Source organism: Thunnus maccoyii, chromosome 9, assembly GCF_910596095.1.
Source record: "Thunnus maccoyii chromosome 9, fThuMac1.1, whole genome shotgun sequence".
Classification (NCBI taxonomy): domain Eukaryota; kingdom Metazoa; phylum Chordata; class Actinopteri; order Scombriformes; family Scombridae; genus Thunnus; species Thunnus maccoyii.
In genome coordinates this window covers 6,080,110-6,105,053 of record NC_056541.1, presented here as the reverse complement: position 1 = coordinate 6,105,053, position 24,944 = coordinate 6,080,110, and the positions used below count along the sequence as shown (strand labels likewise).

The window sequence follows — 24,944 nt, the reverse complement described above, 5'->3', positions numbered from 1 at the left end:
CGTTGTGGTTAGTCATATTTTCTTTGCATGTATTCTTTTACTTCTGATCAAAGATGTTACTGCAACTCTCTAATCTCTGTAACATTACTACTGATACTACCAAGGTCCGAATAACTTTTTTTTGTACTAGCATCAAAATGAACTCAACTTAGTTTTAAAAACTGAAATATAAATTTTAAAGTCAGCATTTACAGCTGAGGAACAACCACAATGTTTCACGAGAGTGTGCAAATAACTCACTCCCAGATTAAGACAGTGAGGAATAATAATCTGTAATTGCAACAACCTCATTGGGCCATTAGACCATGTTAGGTGAATTTCAGTTCTGTTCTATTTCCTTTGATGTAATTGATACCTGAACACTTTATCCAGCTGTGTGACAGATCGAAACGTCTGTCTCAATTATGTTGGGTGGTGTTGTATGACTGTACAGTAGGTTGTGGAGAAATGTGTCTGATTGTCTTTAGCTGTGCTGCTCAGTCAGTTTAGTGTAGTGTAGTGTAGTGTAGTTTAGTTTAGTTTAAGTTAGTTTAGGTCAGGTCAGGTCAGTTTAGTCTAGAATAGTGTAGTTTAGTGTAGTTTAGTTTAAGTTAGTTTAGTTTAGGTCAGGTCAGGTCAGGTCAGTGTAGTGTAGTGTAGTGTAGTGTAGTTTAAGTTAGTTTAGTTTAGTTTAGTTTAGGTCAGGTCAGTGTAGTGTAGTGTAGTTTAGTTTAAGTTAGATTAGGTCAGGTCAGTTTAGTCTAGTATAGTGTAGTTTAGTGTAGTTTAGTGTTGTGTAAATTAGTTTAAGTTAGTTTAGTTTAGGTCAGGTCAGTGTAGTGTAGTGTAGTTTAGTTTAAGTTAGTTTAGTTTAGGTCAGGTCAGTGTAGTGTAGTTTAGTTTAAGTTAGTTTAGGTCAGGTCAGTTTAGTCTAGTATAGTGTAGTTTAGTGTAGTTTAGTGTAGTGTAGTGTAGTTTAAGTTAGTTTAGTTTACGTCAGGCCAGTGTAGTGTAGTGTAGTGTAGTTTATGTAGTGTAGTTTAGTTTAAGTTAGTTTACTTTAGGTCAGGTCAGTGTAGTGTAGTGTAGTGTAGTGTAGTGTAGTGTAGTTTAAGTTAGTTTAGTTTAGGTCAGGTCAGGTCAGTATATTGTAGTGTAGTTTAGTTTAAGTTAGTTTAGTTTAGGTAAGGTCAGTGTAGTGTACTGTAGTGTAGTGTAGTTTAGTGTAGTGTAGTTTAGTTTAAGTTAGTTTAGTTTAGGTCAGGTCAGTGTAGTTTAGTCTAGTTTAGTTTAAGTTAGTTTAGTTCAGGTCAGGTTAGTGTAGTGTAGTTTAGATTAGTGTAGTGTAGTGTAGTGTAGTTTAGTCTAGTTAAGATTAGTTAAGGTTAGGGTGGGGTAAGTTAGGTTAGGGGACTGTAAATACCAATAGGTATCTGGAAAAGCTCTGGCTTGCGTTATCTTCTGGGAGAAATCCATAAAACCAGAAAAAAAACAAAGAAAAAAAACAAGTCAAACTGAAAAATACAATGAAAAAGAAAATTAATTTGGGCTTAGAATATCTCTCCTGGTGGCAGAGTGGTGCCACCTCTGGGCCAAAGACCAGGAGAACCTCGGCTCAAATCCCAGGGGGGACAGCCCAACAACACCCCCAAACAAATAAAACTGAAATTTAGCCCCCACTCTTTTTAGTGTTAGGGCTAGGTTAGGGGACAAAAAATTAGGTTAGGTTAGGTCAGGTTAGGTCAGGTCACGTTAGGTTTAGGTTAAGTTAGGTTAGGTTAGGTTAGGTTAGGTTAGGTTAGGTCAGGTTAGGTTAGGTTAGGTTTAAGTTAGGTCAGGCTAGGTTAGGTTAGGTCAGGTTAGGTTTAGGTTAGGTTTAGGTTAGGTTAGGTTAGGTTAGGTTAGGTTAGGTTAGGTTAGGTTAGGTTAGGTTAGGTCAGGTTAGGTTTAGGTTTAGGTTTAGATTTAGGTTAGGTTAGGTTAGGTTAGGCTAGGTTAGACCAGCGGTTTTCAAAGTGTGAGGCACGCCTCCCCTGAGGGGGGGCCAGAGGACTTCAGGGGATGTGCAGCGTGACAAAAAATAAACATCTGATAACACCCTCGATGCTGGTTTTAAAAATTCAATTAAATAATAGCATTATGCATTGTCTTACACTAAGATAACCTTAACTAATGTAAGGCTATAGTGTAACCCAGGGGTTTTCAAAGTCTGGGAAAGTGAGACTCCCCTCAGAGAACATAATGGTAATAAAAGTGTCCTACTGACTTTGATGTGTTCAAAAATTCTTTGACAAGTAAAATTGCACAAATAAGCCTTAAAATATATTTGAGGTTATTTTAGTAGGGCTATTGTTGAGTCTATTTTCAATTTAGTTATTGGACTGTGGAGGATTAATTGTTAAATAATTTTATGTAAAGGTTGCCCGCAATTTAAGCATGAATGTGGGAGAAAATCAAAAGATGTAAAAAAAAAGATAGATGTTTAAAATGTTTAAAAAATATGTTGAAAAAATAAAGATGTTTCCAACATTTGTTGTTGAAACTTATTTTTATGCTCAAGTAGAATATATAGTATAGCAAGAGCAATAATAGTAATAATACCAATAATAATTACTGTGTGTGTGTAATTAATTGAATTAAAATTTTTAAAGCCAGCATCAAGAGTGTTATGAGATGGCTGCTGGGGCATTACTAGGTGGTTGCTCAGGTGATGTTAATAATTTGATATTCATCTATGTCTGTGTATATTCGTTTCCGTGACCTGAACACCTTTTTTATCCTGGTCCATACTGACTTGTTGCTTTGTTTGTGGCTTACTTTTAAGTTGCTCTTCATCTCCCTCTTCCGTCTTTGTTTCTCCTCTTCCTGTGCCTTCTCATTTTCCAGTGTTCGTTTTAACCTGAGCAGCTCGCTCCTCCTACGCCACTCCCTCAATATCTTAATCTCCTGTTGTCTGACCGTGTCGCCTGAAACTAAAAATATATGAAAGGTAAGTCTGGAGTTCAGATGTACACCTGCACCCCTCCCCACAGAAAAGAGTCAACAGGTCACATTTATATATTTTTGTTTTGTTGCAGCTTGTTACAGTGACACTGTCTCACTAAGTGAGATCCAGTAGTCTGAATTGGAAAACCCAGACTTAACTGAGCAAGTTAACTGAACTGAACAGCTGCACCAGCTGTTCCTAAGTTAACACTTTAATGTCAATGTCAGTGTTATTTATACTACAGAAAAGGGCAATAAGAATCATAAATGGCAGTAAGTATCGACTGATACTGAAATTCCCACGTTGTCGATTATAATTTTGGACTGATTATGTTCAGAGCCTATAAAATTCACTACTAGAAAAGATACAAAACATGTTTGCTACCAGAGTAAGTCGTTACAACCTCAAAGGAAGCTGCATGTTCAAGAAACCAAAAATCAGAACAGATATAAAAGGGAGACGGTAAAAGGAGTTAATTTATGGAATAACTTGCAACCTGAAATAAAACTGTGTAATACAATCATAAAATTAAAAAAAAAATGTATGAAAAGAATGTGAAAGGAAATAACATATTTAAATCTTGTGTTATGAATATGATCATTGTATTCTGATCTTCTTCATGCGCTACATGTACAGGGGCAATGACATTTTTTATTTCATTTCTTTTTCTGTGAAAATGTTTATATGAGTCTAAAAGGGTAGACGTAATAAGTTTAGGTTTCAGCCTTTACTTTTCTGCCATTTAAGACTTTAAAGACACTGTTTCTGGAGTTAATCATTATAAGAACTTATGAATTGAATGTTTTCTTCTATGTATGTTAAACATAATATTTTGTATATGTGTAAATGGTGTACATAGGGTTTGGTATGTTTTATATGTTTTCTTATGGACTGGAATAAACACATGAAATGAAATGAGAACAAAACCTGAAGTAGAAACTGTCTCTTCACTAAGTTAAAACCACACAAACTAGTTATTACATGAAGATAAGATGCTACTAAACTTTATGTGAAAGAATGTAAATGGACTTACGACTAAGTGCGATGAACCACTCCCTCTCATAGGTCCTGTTGATGGCTCTGGTGATGTTCCTTCTCCCGGAGTTGATACACCAGATGTTCAGTCTGGAGAGGAGGCCACCTTTTGGAGCCGTTCTTTGTGTTTCCTCCTCTTCTTGTCCTTTCCACCCTTGGCTTTCTATTTCCTCTTCCCCCCTTTCTCGTTCCTTCTCCACACCTGTCACCCCCATCTCTTCCCCCTTTCTTTTTTCTTTCTCTGCCTGCTTTTGTCTTTTTCTCTCCTCCCCTGCCTGCTTTTCTAACTCTTCCCTCTCCCTTTTCCCTCGTTTTCTCTCCTCCCTCACCTGCTTTTTTAACTCCTCTCTCTCCCTTTTCTCTCGTTTTCTCTCCTCCCTCGCCCGCTTTTCTAACTCTTCCCTCTCCCTTTTCTCTCGTTTTCTTTCCTTCTTCTCCTCCCTTTCCCTCTCTTTTCTCTCCCTTTCCTCTCGTTTTCTATCCTCCTTCTCCTGCCTTTCCCTCTCCTTCCTCTCCCTTTTCTCTCGTTCCCTCACCTCCCTCTCCTGTCTATCTCTCTCTTTTTTCTCCCTCCTCTGTTTTTCTTTTTCCATCATCTCCTGTCTTTTTCTCTCCTCTTTCTTCCTCTTCTGCATTTCTTTCTCCTCCCTTTTCTTTCTTTCTCTCTCCCACCTTTCCTGTCTTATTCTTTCCTTCCTCTCCCACCACTCCTGTCTTGCTCTTTCCCTCCTCTCCCACTTCTCCTGTATTTCACTCTCCTCCTTTGTCAAGGTCCATGCCTTGACCGCTCTCCCCTTCTCTCTCTCCTCTATCCCACTGACATTCTCCCCCTGCTCCTCTCTTTCTATCTGTTTACCTGCCTGTCTTTCCCTCTCCTCCTTTCTCCTGGCCCACTCCTGGAACTGCGCCATTGTCCCCTTCCTTCGCTCCTCTGGTTCTTCTGGTTCTTCTGGCTCTTCTGGCTCCTCTGGCTCATCTGGCTCTTCTGGCTCCTCTGGCTCTTCTGGCTCCTCTGGCTCCTCTGGCTCCTCTAGCTCCTCTAGCTCCACTAGCTCCTCTAGCTCCACTAGCTCCACTAGCTCCACTAGCTCCTCTAGCTCCTCTAGCTCCACTAGCTCCACTAGCTCCTCCGGCTCCTCTCTTCCTTTCTGTTTATCCACCTGTGTTTCCTTCTCCTTCTTTGCAAAGATCCATGGCTTGACCAGTATCCTCTTCACTCTCTCCATCCCACTGTCATTCTTCTCCTGCTCCTCTCTTTCTTTCTGTTCATCCACCTGTCTCTCCCTCTCCTCCTTTCTCCTGCCCCTCTCCTGGAACTGGGCCATCGTCCTCTTCCTTCGCTCCTCTGGCTCCTGTCTTCCTCTGTCCGTGTCGATATCTCCTGGAGACCAAAGTCTCGTAAAGGAGTCTTCAAAGTCTCCACGACTGGATTTATTCATACTCTCAATGACAATGACTCAATGATGTGTGCCGACGTTGTTGAACTGCAGAGACAAACACACAGAGCGATTATTTCACTGACAGATTATTTTTTTTTATAGCAGCACATTGAACACATTTTTCTTACTAAACTGACTTTCTTAAAAGAAAAGCAAGAGAGATTTCAAGACTGCAATGACGTTCAAATCAAGTACTAATGTCTGTCAGACATATAATACATCTAAAATCATTATATTCATTGAAAATGTATTGCAGTATTGTTGTATTGAAACATTTAATTAAGACAGTTATCTAAAGAATGAGGGAAATAAACTTTTAGGGTAAACTTTAGGCTTGTAGCATTTCTTTTCTCTCTCTTTTTTTAAAAGAATTTCCTTTTATCAAGTGCAGTCATACAGTACAGTCACATGTTCAGAGACATAACACAGGTATAAATGTCTTAGGGGGCAATCCATGGATTTCAGCATCCCCTCAATGTCCATATACAGTTCCCATTCTCAAAAGAAAAGGGGGATGGATAGTGACATTTGTCCACAAACACAGAGAAAACAAATAAATAATGAAAAAACACGTAGTGTTCACATCTAAATGAGGAGAAAAGAAATCCGCAGGAATTGTTTCACTATCTCTTAGATCACATCAGTTGAAAACATCTGAAATAATTGGGGACCATTTGGTCAGGAATACGTCTGTTTTTTTATTGCAACCTTGCAATTATGTTTTCTATGTAGTAAACATCCTTAACTTTCTCCCTCCATTGTGTTACCGTGGAGGGCTGCGGCTTCAGCCAGGAGACCGTGATTATTTTCTTAGCGATTAGAAGAAGGACCCTCAGTAGTAATGTCTGATTGTTGTCTTCTGGTAATATTCTTAATAAAAAGTAAGATGGTTCTACCAGGCCACAGCCCCGCCAGCTGGTGCACAATTTATGTGAACTTCTCCACATAAAAACATGCAGCCTAAATTATATAGATGTGTGTATATATTGTTATGATCAGTGTTTTCTTTTGGTTTAATAATAATAATAATAATACTATTATTGGTAATAATGATTAAAAAACATAATTGGAACAGAGCAAGCACTCAGTACTACAATGAAAGCAAAGCGTATGATTAGCTCATGATAAGTCTCTTCTGTAACATGATAAGAAAACTTGATCAACAACAAGTGCACTGAATTTAACAAAAATAAAAAGGGAATTAGGAGTCAGATTTACTAAAATGCCTTGTAAGTAATCTTTAATTCAAATGGCATCTTTGAAAAAAAATGCAAAAGTGCAAGAACTGTACAACTCTGTGTCAATATGAATTTTCCTCAAGAGCAAAGAAAAACTACAAGTGCAGTCCATTTTTCACACATGCAATTAAGGCAACATGAAAAACTAAGTATACAAAATATATAATTATATAATTTTACATAACATAAAATATAATTATGTTATGCAACATAAAAAGTAGACTTGTACCTCCAGATTACAGCAAAAGTAACCCATCTTAGTGTTGTTATCTTGCATGTATCTAATGAGAAAAGTTATTTTCTTCACGGAATAATGCCGTGAAAATTAATTTCCTTCTTTCTCTACACAAAACATGTTTATCAAATGGAAATAACTACATTTAAAAGCTGGTTTTTCCCTGCTAAAAAGTGGTCTTACCTCTTCAAAGGTTGGGTTGGAAATGACTGTAGAATTCTTAGAACCTGCATTTATGCAAATGTTGCGGAACTCTTCCATTATGATGTTGGTGTTCTCACAGAGAACAGAACATCAGCATTGTGATCCTGTTCCAAGTAAAAACACTCTTTCACTTTGACTATATGAACTTATCCTGCCAGCACAGGCCTTTAACTACAAACCCTCTGATCACAAGCACACTTCACTAAACTCTGGGTCACCGCCAAATCTACATGACATTATAAGATATATCAAACATTAAAACTATAATAACACATCTCCTGGTGACATACGATCGAAACCAAAAGAAAACACTGATCATAACAGTATATATGCATATATATAGTTTAGGTAACAAGTTTTTATGGTCAAAATTTCACATAAATTGTGCACCAATTATCAGAGGAGAGAAAAGAAATGCTACAAACCTAAAGTTTATCCTAAAAGTGAATTTTGTTCCTCAGGTTTTAGGCAACTAGCTAAATTAAATGTTTCATTCGCTCTTTGTGCTTCGTCCATGTTTTTTAAAAATCTATTTTTGTATCGTACTTAGGTATTGCATTAAAAGGACAATAAAAAACAAAATCTGGCTCATTTTATGCATCACTGAGACTGTATGACAAGGTTTCTCATATCTATCTATGATGTGTTTCTTATATTTATGAAAGAAGCACACTTCAGTGATCATGCTGTAAGTGCCTTATGAAGGGATCTTCTAATGGTCAGTATGAACAGGAGGAATGATTATGGCAAGAAAAAAAAAACAATTTCAATGTTCATTTGGGCACCTGATTGTTGTTTTAAGACAGACTTGAAAAACTGTGAACCTGTCGTTTAACTACGAACCCTGTCATAACAAGCACACCTCGCTAGAGACAGACTTGGAAATTTGTGAACCTGTCCTTTAATTTTTTTGATTTAAAGCTTCAGCATCCAAATGAGTCAAATCAAGTAGATATCTTTCAACTTTACAGTCTTTTTAGCGCCAAAGTCTCTCTTTTTGTTGCTATACTTCCACCGCAGCTCGACAGGGAAACACAAAGAGGGAATTTGATGCTAAAAAGACAGTAAATGTGGCAGATATCCACTTGATATGACTAACTCAAACTGCTGAAGCCTCATATAAGCTTCACATCAACTTTTAAATGCATTTTTGCACAAAATTAATATGTGGACACACTGTCGATTTTGGGCCCCATCGCTTACATTGAAAGCACATTTAAAGGAGGGGAGGAAAACCTTTTTCAATGTTCATGTGGGCACCTGACTGTTGTTTTAAAGACAGACCTAAAAAATTGTGAACCTGTCCTTTAAATACAGTAATTGGGTAACTGGCAGAGACTCAAACACCACCACGTACACTTTTTGTTTAACTGGAGCATTTTTGATTGTGCCACTGAGTCAAAGCAGTACCTGAAGGCAACACTAGTCATCTAAACAAAAAAAAAAAAAAAAGAAAAGAAAAGAAAGAAAGAAAAAAATGGAAAGAAAAAAAAAAAAAGAAAACACCAGGTCACATGACCGCCTCCGTTATTTCCTGCAGCTCGCTCCTGCCTGCCTGCGTCAGCTCAGCAGCGGTGTGGTCGCTCTCTGAACGCACGTTAACGGAAAGAAAAACACTCCACACGTCCTGAAGGCCTCTTGCCACACCGTAAACTCTGCTGAAGTCACAGCGACGACGGATATTAACACAATCATTTTTTTTGTGGCTAGTTTTTATTTGATAGCTTTTGTAAAATAAATACATTCTTTAAAAAAAAAAAAAGAAAAAAAAAGCCAGTGCTCATAATGGCGACAGCTGCGGTGTCTGCCCCTGCTGGCTGCGGCCCCAGCCCCGGGCCGGGAACGGAGCTGGTCCGCGGGCAGGCCTTCGACGTCGGCCCTCGGTACAGCAACCTCTCCTACATCGGGGAGGGAGCCTACGGGATGGTGTGGTAAGTCTACCCGAAGACTCGTTTATCCATCCCGCTACACAAGTTACTGTATAACGACAGAGTTTACACCTCTTCTTCTTATTTTAACGCGACTTAACGTTAGCTAACTTACATATTTTCTGTTAAATACAATAACTTGGCTAATGTTATGTTTTAGTTAGCGAGCAACAGTGTCAACCTGATGTCAGTTAAATGAAGACAGCGTCCGTCCGTGAGGAAAAAAACAATAAGTCACGGCTGAATTTGTAGATGATTGGACTCAAATTTGGTGCTTTTTGCGCTGAAATGATCGCTGATAAGGAGTCATTGCTCCTTATTTAGCAAGTACTAACTTGTATCACCGATAAACCTACAGAAAATGTCATTTAATCACTTTTAATTACGTTTTAATGACATCATGTCGCCCTAAATATAGCATAGAGCAATTAAAATGATCAATTCTAGTCATTTTTAATGTTATTTGTACAACTTGGATCTAAAAGGGTGTGTGCAGTCTTCCACTTTAAATTTACAGTGATTTAAACAGACGAATCAGTAGTAATTAAGTTTTTATGGCATCTTGTTGCCCTAAAGGTAACATACAGCATTTAAACTGTTCAAATATGGTAATATTTCAACAATATTTCTACAGCTTGGATGTAAAAGGGTGTGTGCAATCCTCCACTTTAAATTTACAGTTAATTAATCAAATCTTGTGGTAGTTTCTGTTTCCCAAATTAGTAATTAAGTTTTTTTTTTATGGCATCTTGTTGCCCTAAACATAATATAAAAGCATTTAAACTGACCAAATTCACTTATTTTTCAAGATTATTTCTACAGCTTGGATCTAAAAGGGTGTGTGCAATCCTCCTTAGAGTGATTGTTCTTGACATTGTGGTGGTTTCTGTCTCCCATATTATTATAAAATCCATTCAGGATAACATATAGGTTTTCACTGATAATCAGCAGTGAATTTACAGTGATTTGATACTATATCATCTCATTTTTTCTTCACTATATATCATATACAGCATGATATGTTCTCACCCATAAACTAGATTTAGTTTGTGATATCTGCATAATGAGTTAGTAAAAGGTACCGTAAAGGGTTTTCCTTGTATGTTTGGTTCAGAAGTTGATGCTGAAAGCTGGTTACATATCGTATATGAAGGAATTTGTCGGCACAACCTTATCTGGAAGTTGTATTTTCAACCTGCTGATATGTTGTGATGATATAGTGATGATGTAGGGGAAGATAAACTAATCAAAAATCAAGTCATGCACCGTTTTATTTGTGGTATGTTGATTTTATCCCCGTTCTTGAATATAAATGGCACTTTGTAATTTTGTAAATTGTAAATTTATAGTGTAAATCATGATAATCAACCCAAAAGAAGAAAAATACAATGTAATTTTCAGTGTATCTCAATGCAGATTAAGTCAAATTCTACCCGTCTCTTTTAAAACACTCAGTCTTGTTGTTTCTTTAGCCTGTGGAAATGTAGTTGACTTTAAATGTGCACACTGTACAATATTACATAATATATTGTCCTAGTGTCAAACAACAGCAGAGTAGTTTTTTTTCCTTTTCTTCTGTGGTGAGAGGAGCTGAGTTTTCTGAGAACACTGGTTTGACACATAGCCAGCCTACAGAGAAGAGGCACAGCAGGTTGTTTAGCATCTTTTTTGTCTGGAGAATGGAAAACTCTCCAAAAGTACACAGCCACGGTTGTTACTCGTATGATCCCCCCCCCGTCAACAAATGACTGGTACATACTGTAGCTAAAAGGCAAGCGGACCAGATAAAATAGATTTTACCATTAAAGCCTCAGTCTTCAGTCGTACAGAGTTGTCTGTGAGATTGCTCTAGCTTTAAGAGAGTCAATAATACTTAAGAGTATGTGCTTAACGCTGTAAAGTGATGGTTAGCTGGAAGGTGGGTGACATAACCGCAATTCAAATCGTAATCATTTCAGAAATTCAGCTCCGACAACACAATATTGACTGTTGATTAATCGTTAATCGTCATTTAAAAAGTAAAAATATCAAATATTTGCTGGTTTCAGATGATCAAAACTGAAGTTGTGCTGCTTTTTTTCTACATTGTATCGCTGTAAACATGATATCTTTGCATGTTTTGACTGTTTTGTTTTGACAAAACTGCAACAGAATAAACTCCCTGTGCATTTATCAATATTTTTTAAATAATAATAACTTATTAGTCAAAATAATCAAGAAATGAATCTGTTATACCTGTTAATATAACGATACAGCAAGCTTTTTTAACGTTGTACACCATTTTATGAATTCCATCATGGCTCCCCGATGGATAAATATCTCCTAAACTATGTCTACTGACTGTTTAAAAACATTTTGAACTATTAAAATGATATATTATTTATTCATTCCATATATTTCATTCATTCATTTATTCATTTGGTTTGCCCAACAGCTTTTGTGTTGGGAGTTCAAGTGCAAATTTTCTGTTTAGCAGATTTACATTTATGTTTTTAAAATGTTGGTGTGTAATTTAAAGTGTCTTTTATAAATAAACAAAAAAAAATATAGGCAAAGTTTTTTTGGAAATGGTCATGGAATGATTGAACTACAGCCAATAATGAAACATAACTAAACATCCTGGTTGGGCCCCAGTGGTGCATCCTTCAGTCGCAATTGCGAAAGGCGCAAAGCGAGAAAAAGAAAAGCCCGTTGCTGCGAACCGTCCTTGGTTTAAAACAAAAAGATTAAAACAAAATGTCCACCTGTAAGCTTATTTAAGGGTTCATCTCATGACCAGCACACAGACGGTAAAATATTTGACCAAACTTGCCGGCATGAGCAAAATTAGGTTCAGGGATGGCGACATTAATCTCGGCTGTTATGCCCTCCTTGACACTTTGCAAAGACAACAGAAAGTACTTCCTGTTTTTAAAGGAACACTGGGCAGGTCGTCCTCTTAGCCAACAATTCATGTTGGTGGTAACTTGAGGGAACTTTTTGCAGTGCTCATCATCGTGGTGGTTTCTGCACTTTACTGTCACCTGTTAGTGAGTCATTTGGGGTTGCACTGTGACATTTTACTCCTTGAACTTTCTGTTGTTTCCGTATCGATTTCTGTGTAGGCTTTTTCTTTATCTGTTCATCCATGTTGGCCATCAGGGGTTTCATGTGGTCAATATTTTAGAGGGGGCACAGTTTCACATTGCAAATGTTCACCGCAAACCAAGTTGTTACCAGTAATTATTGGCTTTGCCTTATATGTTTATGATCAAACGCCAACCCCTTACCAGTAACTATCTAGAACTATAATTCAGTGACACTTATTACCACTGTATTGCATATAAAAGCAACATTGAACAAGAAAAAGTTAGTGAAAAGGCTTTAAACTCCAGGGTAATGTTAGCTGGTTAGCTAGCCAGCACAGCTGATTATTTTACGTTAAGTAAAGAAAGCTCACAGACATGTAGCAACAGTTTTTACTGACAGTATTTATCTCTTGACTTAGTAAATCTGAGCGGCTCTACGAGCACCTCTGATAACTACGTAGAGCTTTCAAGCTGGAACGAACCAAGTAGCCTGAACACAGAGGGGGGCTGTGTGTAGCAGACACAGTTAAATACGAATAAAAACATACAGAAAACCAACATTTGTTTAAAACCTTTATTGTGAAAATAGAATTTCTAAACCCATATAATTTCAAATATTTGAGGGGTCACAACACCTCTGCTGACGTCCGTGCATCTGCTCACTACCTGTTCTTTCTCTTTTTGGTTATTCCAAAAACTGCTTTCAGTAATATGAAACACATAAACACAAAATACTGTTTTTTTTTCTCTAGAATGAAGTTAATATTTTGCTGTCCTCTTTGCTGGTTTCCTCCAAGATGAAGCATCTTTTATCGCTGCTCCCCTCATCCCACTGTAAACCAAATGATGGTGAGGTGGTGCTTCCAGCTAGGCCAGCATTGGCGGATTTGATGGTTGTTTTGAGGGTTCTTTTGGGAAGGTGTGAACTAACCCGTTTGGTTCACAACACCAAAAATTAAGCTAGGATGCCATAAAACATGAGTCTTGACGATCTTCCAAAGGAACAGTGGCACGTTATAGGAGCGAGAATCTCAACCAGCCACAGGAAAAAAAAAAACCCCAAAACACAATGATTTATGAGTAAAAAGGTAAGGCTCATATTTCGATATCTCTTAGTTCCTGACATCAGAGATCATAAATTACAGCAACAGGCACAGACAGGTCTACCGTGCTTGACTAAGGTTGCAGGGACTGGAACTGTATTTGTTTTGGCTCCCCATGATGCCAAAATCTTTAAGGTGGCAGAAAAACAGGTTACTAGAACTTCATCATATCCAGTAAATGTGAGCTTTTCTTTCTTTTACAAGCCTTGTAAGTGGATCATGGGGGGCCTCAAAATGCAACAACAAACTGTATGTTTTGAGAGAGAATTTAGATTTTCAAGGAGGAACTTCTGTTACATATTCATATTTGTAGTTCTGTAAGTTTTTAATCTTTTTCATGTGGCCCTTAAATGTCTGCATCAGCACCTTTTTATACAAGCAGTGAGAGCTACATAGACAGTTTCGTATTCTTTAAGCTTTACTATGATCTTTACTCATGTATGATCACGTAATATCTCAGTTCTTTACTTTTGGTAAAGTACTTTCTGTATTTTTGGCGTGCTCGTGTTCCCCTCAGAGGCAGTTGGAGTGGGTGATGTGTCAGCCTCGGCCTCCTTGCACTTGTCTTGCTGCGTTCTTCTTGAAACCTGTGGTTTTGAGTCAGTTGGTCATGTTGCTTTGATGTGCAGCAGCCAGAGAAAGTGGTGCAGTGTGTACTTCATAGTCAGCACTTGGTTTGCAACTGAAATATTTTTAAATCATCATCAAGACGTTCTTTTATATCATGCTTTCCACAGTGGTAGCACACCCGCAGTATATTGGTGTTGCGTATTTATAAACAGCTTCCCTAAGGCTGTATATTGTGACATTTTATGCAAAATACACATTTCAAACACAGATCTGTCAAACAACATAAGATCACAAATATGTACATGATCACGTTTTAATAACCTGAAAGATTTAAATGGAAAAATCACACATACATTTGTAAGATAGAGATGGATTTGCTTCTTATAATTAGATAAAACTGTCTAGTTAACAAGTGTTTTGTAAGTCACATTGGTTTTCACCACACTTTGAGTAGAAATGCAACTAACAATTATTGTCATTGTTAATTTTTCTCTGGATTAATCAGATAATTGTTTGATCTATGACTATCGTAGAAGACCAAAGAAACCAGAAAATATTCACATTTAAAAAGCTGGAAGAGAATTTTTAATTTAAACTAAATGTAGCAGCTGTAGTCCTGAGTCCTAAAAGTTAAAAAAAAAAAAAAAAAGTGGATTTGAGTGATGCACATTCCAGCATTCAGTGAGAGTGACAGATGTGATTTAAAAACGTATTTTTTACAGAGTCCTTATTTCCTTATCGGTCCCACAAACAGCATCAAACACCTGATGTGACACCTGAACCAGTTGTGTTCACTGATGAAGATCTTTGTTGATGCCGTTAATAGCTCAGGAAAAAGCTAGCAAGTGGACTTTGAGTTGAGATAATTTTATCACGTAATAAGCCTGAAGCTAAGATGCTGTTTACCGTTTCCATGACAACATGTCTCTCCACTGTCTTTGTCTTCTTTTACTGCTACAGCTTGTTAGCTAACTTAATCACACAGAAAATCATGCACTAAGAGCAAGATTAAAGATGTGAATTCGCAGCTGATCATGGGTTTGGAAAGATGTGGTTCATATGGAAGCACATTAATTGTTTGGTCTATAAAATGTCAGAAAATACTGGATAAATACCCATTACAATATCTGAGAGCCCAGATTGCTTGTGTTGTCCTACTAACAGTTGAAAACCCAACGATATTCTTTTTAAAGCTGCAATGATTAGTCAATTAATCATTAGTTGCCAATTAATCACCAACTATTTCGATCATTGATTAATCGTTTAAGAAACAAATGTCCAAAGTCTCTGGTTTCAGCGTCTCAGATGTGAATATTTCTGGTTTCTATTATGGTTAACAGATTATCTTTGAGCTGTGGGCTGTTGTTCAGGAAAAAAGAAGATATTTGACGACATCATCTTGGGATTTTGGAAGCGGTGATTTTTCATTTTATAGACTAAACAACCAATCGTTTAATCAAGAAAATAATCTACAGATGAATCGATAATGAAGTATCATAGAAGATGAGGAAAACCAGAAGATATTCACATTCGGGAAGCTGTAAGCAGTGAATTATGGAGGTTTGTGCAAAAGAAAACATTTACAAAATCAATCAATTATCAGAGTTGCTGCTATTTAATTGTCTGTCGATCAACGAATGGTTTCAGCTGTAGTCTCATGTCTGATAATAGAGTCATGTGATCGATATGGTGGTCCTCCCCTGTTGTGATTGACTGGTTTCAGTAACATACCGATGGCTCTGATTCATGTTGTCTTGTAAAAATCTAGATGTGCTTGGCAACAACCAACACTTCCGAAGAGGTAATTATCACAACTACATTTGCAGCCTTCTACGACAATTTTGTCTTGTCACCAACATTTGATCTGAAGCCCTCGTTATGAGTATGTTAATAGAGCCAAAATCTCTACTCTGCTTCCAGGTTAGCTTCTGTTCCACTAGTTTTTGGTTCCCAATCACTAAATTCTGGCCCTCTAATAAGTGTGCTGGTGCTCATTTTGGGGATTACTGCTCCGTTAATAAGATTTGAAGACTTACAGTAGTTTTGATGTCTGGTGTGTGAGTTGATTGACAGCTGTGATTGACAGTTTGCTCGCCTACTGTCGCAATATTTTGGTAAGTTTAATGTTACTCGATTACGATACCTGCCCTGTTAGCACAGTTTAGCTAAAGTAGCTAACATTGGCCCAAAAGCGCATCACTCAGTGTTCCCAGTATGCTAGCGTTAGCTTGGGTTCGAGGTAGCGGGGCGTGTTTCCAGGCAACACCCCGCCATCCTTATTTGGAGGGTCCTGGCTCCAAACGGAAAAGATGGTGCCGACTATAAGCAGCAACTCTGGGCTTCGAACTGGCTCCAATGCAAACCAATGGATGACATTACACCTCGCCATGTCCATCTTTATATACAGTCTATGTTCTTGGTGTATTTTCTCATAGAAAATATCTTTTATCTGTCTTCCTAAGAGGCTGAAACATGATACTTGGTGTTGCTGTCCATTTTCCAAGTTAAATTGGAATTGACTACTGCTCTGGACTGCAAGATTTTAGTATCTTAACCAGTTAACAGTTATTTTGTTGGCATTTTACAGCTCTAATGAGTCTTGGTACCCTTATAAGATGTCATTAGAGCTGTAGTTTTATTATTTTATATTTCTTTTAGTAATAGTGTAGCTTTAAAAAGGAAAGGTGGACTGAAGGCTGAAAATAATCTCTGCTCCTTGGAGCCATTATAGAAATAAAACATTTTAAATTTAGTCTCTTCAGGTGTTTGTAGAATAACATACTGATAACCAGACCTTTCTTTGTACTTCCCAAAGTGTTTAGTTTGTGTTTTATGCTGTATAACAAAATGTAGTTTTGTTTAACTGTATGGGAAGAGGGCGGTCGACTGTGAGGCATGTCTGTGTCATTTTCAGAGTAGGCCTATTTTTGTTTTCAGTAGCCTCTTGTTGAGGTTGTTGCATGTCAGGGCTTTCCAGCAGCTAAGGGCTGCACAGATTGACGCTACGCTGAACCTCTTAACACAAGCCTCAGTTCGTGCACACGGTCTGCTTACACAATCACAAGATACTGTATCACTGTATCAACCTCTGTGATGATATTCAGAGGTTGCCGTGGCACACTCTGCATTTTCAACTCGCCCACATGAACGGTTAGATGATGGGGGAATGCTGCTGAAGTGGCTTAGAAAAAGTTTTATGTTTTAAAAAAGATACGTGATCGTCAGATTGCGCCCTTTGTCTGTGGTCATGTCAAGTCGGAGTAATCAAAACAGCGGGATGACATCTCATTGCTACTTTTTTACAAATTTTATCAGCTGCAGCAGGTGTTGGTTGACTGTAAAGAAAGTAGATTTTTACCGTTCTATGGATGGAAAAGTCTGTCAGTTGGTTGGTTCAACACACTTTGTACAGACATTCATTGCGGCTCAGGGATACTTCCTAATCGCTGATTACATTGGTGATCCCCGACTTTTCTCCCAGCACCATCATCAGGTCAAAATTTCAATTTGGCTTATGACCAAAAGCTTTAAAAGCTGATGATGTTCCCATCAGCCTCAGCTGGAACTTTGTGTTCAGTGCTAATTAGAAGATATTAGTATGCTAACACCCAAAACTAAAAGGGTGAACATGGTAAACCTGTACACCTGATAAACATCATTATGCCAGGCGTAAATCTGGAAGGGAACATGTGTTTGGTCATGTGTGTATCTGTCAGCAGCTACAGCCTAATATTTTTTGTGCACATTTAATAATAATAATGATAATAATAAAAAAGTTTATTTGTGTTGCACTTATCAAAACGTTACAAAGTGCTTCACAATGAACACATACAATATAGTCACAGGCCTGGAATCAAGTCATTTTTGGTGCATTTGTATTGATAAATACAAATTTATTGGGGCATCTTTGCCAAAATGTAGAGCCCCGAGGCCAAAACCAATGGTACAATAACAATAAGTGATAATTACATTGTATGAAAACAAAATGGTGTACAATCAACAATTCAGAGTCAGTGTATTGAAGAACAGTACTGAGTTTATTAAAGTGTGTGTGTGTGTGTGTTAATGTTGCATTGTGCTGAAAAAGTAGAAACCTGTCAGATCTCACAGCAAGTTATAAACTCTGTGTACGTTCGTAGTTAGCTAACACTATGCAGCAATATCCCGGTAAACTTAAAAACACAACATGTAGCAATACTTACACTGTACAGTGTTTAGCTGCTTGTGCTCCTCACATAATGTTAATTGTTAGCTAATGTTAGCTAGCAGGTTAGCTGTTAATGTTTACTTAGTTAATTTTAGAAGGGGCATTACGGCGAAACTCTGGGGCATCCACGGAGCTTGCGGTTTGGCTGTGGAACAATTCCTGCCCTGCGGTCACGTACGAACAAACAGACAGACACAAGGAGCGAAAGAGGAACAAAACCTAAACACAAAGGATGACTTAAAACCACAAACAAAACATCGAGGACAAAATGCAAAAACAGTGGGTGAACTGAAACCCAAAAATAGAACAGCTCAAGACCCAAGCGCAACGTCAAGAACAAAGCACAGCACAGTACAACACAACAGTTGAGTAAAAATAAACATAAAAATTGTAAGAAAGCCTTTCGATAAAAATAAATCCTCAAACGTGATTTGAAGGCAGGTCGTTCCACAGCTGAGGAACCCCAACAGCAAACGCTCTGCCCCCTTTCAGTCTTTAAGTGTGAGATGGGAACAGTCTGAACATCTGGTTGATAAATAGAGAGCAGTTCATACATATTCTGGGTCCAGGCCATGAAGGGTTTTAAAAGTAATAAGTAAAATCTTAAAATCAACCCTAAAACAAATGGGCAGCCAGTGTAAGGTCATTAAAATTGGAGAAAAATATTCTCTTTTCTTGGTTTTTGTTGGAGTCTCACTGCTGCGTTTTGTACAACTCTATTAATTGATTTATGACGGTATGCTCAAAGACCTCTCATGGTTGCGGTGATTCACAATCTTTAAAAAACCTTTTTTTATTCCGCCATTGACTGCCGACTCTTCACTTCTCTTAACCAGCTGGTAGGGACCGCGCATGATCAACAACTGTTACGGTTTGGAATTTTGTTTCCGTTATGGGACGACCAATCATGCCTTGTCGCCACGTTAGATCAATCGGTGCCAAATGTCGGTACCTTGAGAGCAGGTTGTGTTGTGAATTCATATACATATTGATAACATTCCTTATGAGTATTGTAAAGCTTAGATTTTCGTCTTTTCCATATTACGATACGCGTTACGACATAGCAAAAGGCATTTCTGGCAATCGCCAAGCTAAAAACAGTTGGAGACCTTTGGCTCAAAAACTGACATCCATAAAAAGGTTTGGTCTCATCTTGAACCGTAGTATGGTCCACTTAAGTTAGGCGTGGTACGATGATGAATAAGTCCCCATTTTTGTTATCTTTGCCGCCATCTTGACTGTGAACACCTGGCGGAGATCTGCATTCTACTGACTGCGCTCCTCTAGTTAACATTTAGCTCAAAGCACCGCCTCACAGAGCTGCTAGCGTGGCTGTAGACTGTTTGTCGTCTTGTTTTTTTTTTTTTTACCAATATCAGTAGATTTGGTACCATATATGCCGCCTTTGTTAACACATTTCTTAGGTTAGGCTTGAAACACCATTTGAGAAGCATGAAAATCTACAAAAAATCAGTAATCCCACTCGTTTTATGAATTTTCTGTACTACAGTTTGTAGTTGTAAGTCTGACACATGAACTGAACTCGTAATTAGAAGCTAAGGGTTTGGCCCCGCAGGCAGATGAGAAGGGACGCCACACAAGAAATTAAGACTGCAGACTGCAACAAATGTTGTTGTTGTTTCAATCTGTCAGTTTTATTTATTTTGATTAATCATTTAGTGCAAAAATTGCATAAAACGTCCATCACAATATCCCAGAGCCCAAAGTGACGTGTTTTGCTCTTCAAATAACTTGTTTTTTCAGCCCTAAACAGATGAAGCTGCTACATAAATGCTGTAATATGCAGTAAATGTGCACATGCTCTGGTAATAAGTATTCATTGAACTTGAGATTTGTTTTTTCCTTGAGAAATAACTAGTCGTCTAGAATACAGTATGTGTCTTTGCAACATGTACCAAAAGAAATATTGGTATTTGTCACCCATCACACAGCATATGGTAAACATATATTTGGTAAACATTTCATCCTAAACCTTAAATCCCAAATTAAATTCCTGTCGTCCTCCCGGTGAGTCTTGACTCCTTCTAATCTTTGATCTCGGCTCCTTGACCTGTCTTGATTCGTAGCTGGTTTGTTGACGCTCTGCTTCATTTTGCCATGAGCCGTCCTCTTGAAATGCCACTGTGGCGCCCGTCACCATGGCAACCCCTCTGCCTCTGACATCAGTACCACCACTCCACAGCCAATGGGAGAAGGGAGGGGAGAGAGAGAGAGAGAATGAGAGCCTTGACACTCTGAAATCCTGTTGTGCAATTCAGAAGGATATGTAATTTGTGTAATTTGGGTGATTACGCCTGCCAAGACTAGCGCGATGACTTCTGGTTCAACAAGCACATAAAACATTCACGCACACCTGCTGCTTGTCGCATCGAAGCTGATACTGATGTTCATCAGATGCATTTTATTACCGGACTGCTGTCGCCTCTCACATGCTGTTGTTCAAATGAACACAAACCCTTTTACTCACGTTACAGCATGAGATATATGATGACTGTTGTGTTGTTAGGGGGTGTGAAAAAAGGTTTATGCAAAGTGAAAGTTTGCAGAAGTGGTCAGTCAGCTTTGATGGTATCTCATGGCCTCGTTTCTAGATCAAAGTATACTTGCAGAAGTTGAGGTTGCATTGATGCAGTGCTGTCATGAGTACTGCAGTTTTCGACTCCTCTTGTAAGTCAAGTAACGCTAATGTAGGCACAAAGCAAGAATGTTGAACTTGCATCACGACAAACTGCGTGAGGACCGTCCTCCGTACTCCTGCTCTCGTGTCTCTCGTGTTTTTTATGCACATTTTTCTACAGCAGCCTCTCCTGTTGTGCAATGACAAGACAAGCTGCGTATTTACATATAGAATAAATAGTTTTATGTCTTTGTAAACTTTTCTTTGTCTTTTAAAGATCTGTGGATCTTGCCGTCCTTTCAGATAATGTTCCAAATTACTGGCATAAATCACCAGTGTGGTTTAATAAACAGGTTGTTGTTTATGGATAGTCAGCAAACAGATGTGGTTCCAGCAGAATGGTAAAGACAATGCATCAAGATTGAACAGCTGCAGCACTCTCCTCTGGATCTTTTTGTTTTAATTATTGATTAATCCGTTGGGATTTTTTTCCCAATTATTATTCTTTTTGTCTATGAAATGTCAAAAAGTTGTGCAATGCAACATCTTCAAATGTCTTGTTTTATACAACCAACTCTTCCTCACAGCAAAGCATCCCAATCAAATGATAAAATACTCACCAAAAACACACACAGTTACACTTAATTTACATAATTCACTACATTTAGCAGGGACTCTTTCTCTTTTTTTCCCTGAAGGAGATATCTTCTGGGTTTAGACTGTCAAATCTTAACATTTGATAAGCAGGAACCAGAAAATTGTTGCAGATTCATTTCTCGTCAACTTAAACCTGATTTAGTTTGGTTGTAACCTTTTTAATTAGACATTGTAGCAATGAGAAGCAGATATACAGAGAGTCACAAACACAAGTAAAGGGAACAGGTGGAGATGTGACAGTTTGCATTGCATTGCAGTTTGGTATTTTGTATTGCACTTTCTTTTATATGAGTATATGAAAAACCAGTTGTCCTACTAGCTCTCATGTTAATTGCTTATTCTCATCCAGGGATACAAGAGGATGCTTCATTTAATTGGCAGAGTTTTTGCTTTATGCAAAATGACACCATCTGAACATTGTTGACTGTAGAGACTCGGCCGGTGCAGGAATCCTCAGTTTGACTTTGCTGATAACGAGCTCAAACAGAGATATCGAGATATCTTGGTCAGCGCCGAGAGCTTGAAGTCATACAGCGGTTACATATGGGAGTGGCAGCACTCTTATAGGAGGAGAAAAGAAGAAATGACGGTAATACGAGCTTTTTTTTATGAGGCCTGCTGTGCTTCAGATTGGACAGTACGGTATTTATAGTGTTTGGTACACTGATCTCACTGCTGATGTGCTATTTTCAGCAAACCTTTGAGTAGCTTAAATTCTCACACTAAAGGAAATCAGATGTATCAGATGGAGCTGACGTACCTTAAAGTAGGAGTGTAACGGCACACAAAATTTACGGTCAATTCTGGGGATCATGGGTCAGTTTTCGGTACTTTTCGGTACTTTTTTAAATTTTGAACAATGTAAACATCCAACAATGACTCATTGGTTGTTAACTGTTACTGAAACCGTTGGGTTGCGCAACAGTGGAAAAGGAAAACAACGTTTCTGTTTCTTGCAAAGGAGTCAGGACACCCACTGACAACTGTTTTATGCTAATTTGTGGTTCTTACCACGTGCTGTTCAACCACGTCGGAAATCAAATGTGTTTATAGTGGTTCTGAACGGCTTCTCTTAAAAAAAAAAAAGCTGACTGTCACAGAGAGGGGAGGGGGATGTGCAGTATTGTTTAAATACGGGGATAACGGCGCATATTTTAATAAAAGTGTTGCACTTGTTTAGTGTCATGGCAGGATCGTCCAGCTCGGGTTGCTACATGAGCAACGGTAACCAGGGTAACCAGGGTAACCAGGCTAGCATACATCTATGAGCATGCTACAGCTAAGTGGTGAGCTGCTAAAACGTTCGGGGTGGAACTTGTGCTCTGGACTTATTGTTCCGCACGTCGGTATAAGTGAATTATAAAACTATTTTGATAGTAATTGTTTGGGTCACGGAGCATACAGAACCCAGAAAAGTCCCGTACCGAACCGAACATCCTGTACTGAACGGGTCGGGACGAATACACATAACGTTAAATCGCTACTATTAAGGTTACACAAAGGGGCCGTAAGCCTATTAAAGTGGACACAGCTATTATTTACACGCGTTAGATTCTCTGCATTCAGTCTGGTGCTGTGTGTATCCAAGTTTTTTTCGGGTTTTGAGATAAATAAACTAAATACGTTTCATCTGATGCCATGCTAGTTGATGTGATAAAGGATTCAAACCTAAAAGAAGAAGAAACAAGTGAAGATACGGACAGAATACAAACAAATGTGAAGTTCTGTCAAATATTTTTTCTTTTATTTAATAGCAGAAGCACATCAGTATTTAGCCTGTGTAATCCAATTGCTATTTGAAGTAATTAGAAGAGTGAAATGGCTGAAAAACAATACAGCACATAAACACTGTTGATAATAAGTTTGATAAAGCACAGATCTGCTCATGAGAGTTGATCAATTATATAGGAATGAGGAAAAAAAGCAATTACAGCAGGACAATTTACAACAATGAAAGGATTTTTGATTCACATTTAGCTGTGACGTGAGCGATTTTTGTCATCTAAGAATGTATTTTGTAAGTAGCTTACATACAAGGCTGCAACTAACTATTATTGTCATTAAAACATCAATCTGCAGATAATTAAATTAATCGTTTTCTCTAAGAACAATGTCAGAAAATGGTCCATTTTAATTTAATTTTTAATTTTTTGTCCAACCAACAGTCCAAAACCCAAAGATATTGAGTTTACTGTCATGTATGATGAAGAAATGCATTAAATCGTCACATTTTAGAAGCTAATATCAACTAGTTCCAAACTAGAAGATTAGTATTGTTATTAGTGATATGTGTCCTAGTTTTAGTAATAGAAATATTTGGTCCAGGAAATTGTTCACCCGCAGCAATAAACCACCGTGTTGTGTGTTGTGATCGGTTTCGTTACCAGACAACATAAAGAGTGGTTACACTCAGTAAATAACTTGTCATTTGTTGTGTGAAACGGCACCTCGGTTATTTTTTCCCCGACGTTTATACACTGAGAGAGACTCTGATGTAAAACCAAAACCAGGCCGGTGACAAAATACTTGAAAACACAGAAATGGATCTATATAAAATAATATCCTAAGGTCAGTGAGTACATGTTGCAAAATGCAAGGAAGGAAAATAGCATCCTCAAAGTCACTTCCTCAAAGTTTTCAGTCGCAGTCTGTAACTAAAAATTTTTAGTTGCTGAATGTGTTTTTGTATTTCTGTATTAAGATCATGGGCTGGTTGTCACTTACAATTCTTTTTTTAGTATTTCCCTGTTTAAAATGAAATGGTGATGGTTTTAAATGAAATGAAGAAATACATATTGTTAGTGTATTATAGAGTAAGTGTAGTGGTTATTTTTCTTTAGACAGAAAAAGAGATATACACCAGCAAAACGGGTCCAGTAAAGTGAGCTGAAGTAGATTACCAGTCAGTAAAAAGGTTCTCTGTGCTCCCTTATTGTATTTTATGATTTTTTTTTTAGTGTTTTTCACTGTATTTCACTGGAGGAATGCTCGAGCTTATCTGAGGATGCATTTTGCAAACAGCAGGGAAACAGAGATACCAGATCCATCACAGATCAGGTTTATCATATAAAGCCCATTTTATCACACAGCCGTGCGAGATTGAGCGAAAAGCTCTTGTAAATACAAATACCTCACTGTCACCTTGTTTAAAACTGGTTGTTGTGGTTAGTATACACAAAAACAGGAAATATGTCTTGATGAGCAAGAAGAAAAAAAAGAGATACAGCCAAATCTGTAATAGTTCCCATAGATAAATCTTCTAAATGTGTAAACAGAATTGATTTATATTGAGTGTGTGTGTGTGTACACGCTCAAATTGTGATTTTACTTGGTTAAAGACCCCCCATACTGATTTTTTTTTTTCTACACAAACATCTAAGAAGACCATATTGTGTGAACTCTTGTAGGTGATTAAAGGCTCTCAGAGACAGAAAATGATGTATGACAGTTGTAATCAAAAGATTAAACTTTATTGATGTCTGTGCAGACACAAAAAGGAAATGAAAATAAAATACATGTACACAAATCAATTGCAGAATAAGCAGTAGAAGAAATAAATAGTTTTAAAGAATGAATTCAGCAGCTGTGATTGTATAAATATAACTCAACAGCATCGTTTGATAGTAAATAGATAATCAGTGTGGAAATAATGGAAAT

General features: G+C 37.8%; 1 protein-coding gene across 2 annotated transcripts in view; it reads left to right on the top strand.

The window, feature by feature from the left end:
- The first annotated feature begins 8,666 nt into the window (after positions 1–8,666).
- Positions 8,667–24,944, top strand: part of mapk1 (mitogen-activated protein kinase 1) — a 32,705-nt gene continuing 16,427 nt past the window's right edge. The window contains exon 1 of one of the 2 annotated variants that reach the window (XM_042421757.1): positions 8,667–9,047. In XM_042421757.1, coding sequence (XP_042277691.1) covers positions 8,902–9,047 — 146 coding nt within the window. In that variant the 5' untranslated portion in view covers positions 8,667–8,901. Of the gene's footprint in view, positions 9,048–21,864; positions 21,925–24,944 lie in introns of those variants that run through there. The other variant, XM_042421758.1, reaches the window with a different exon arrangement.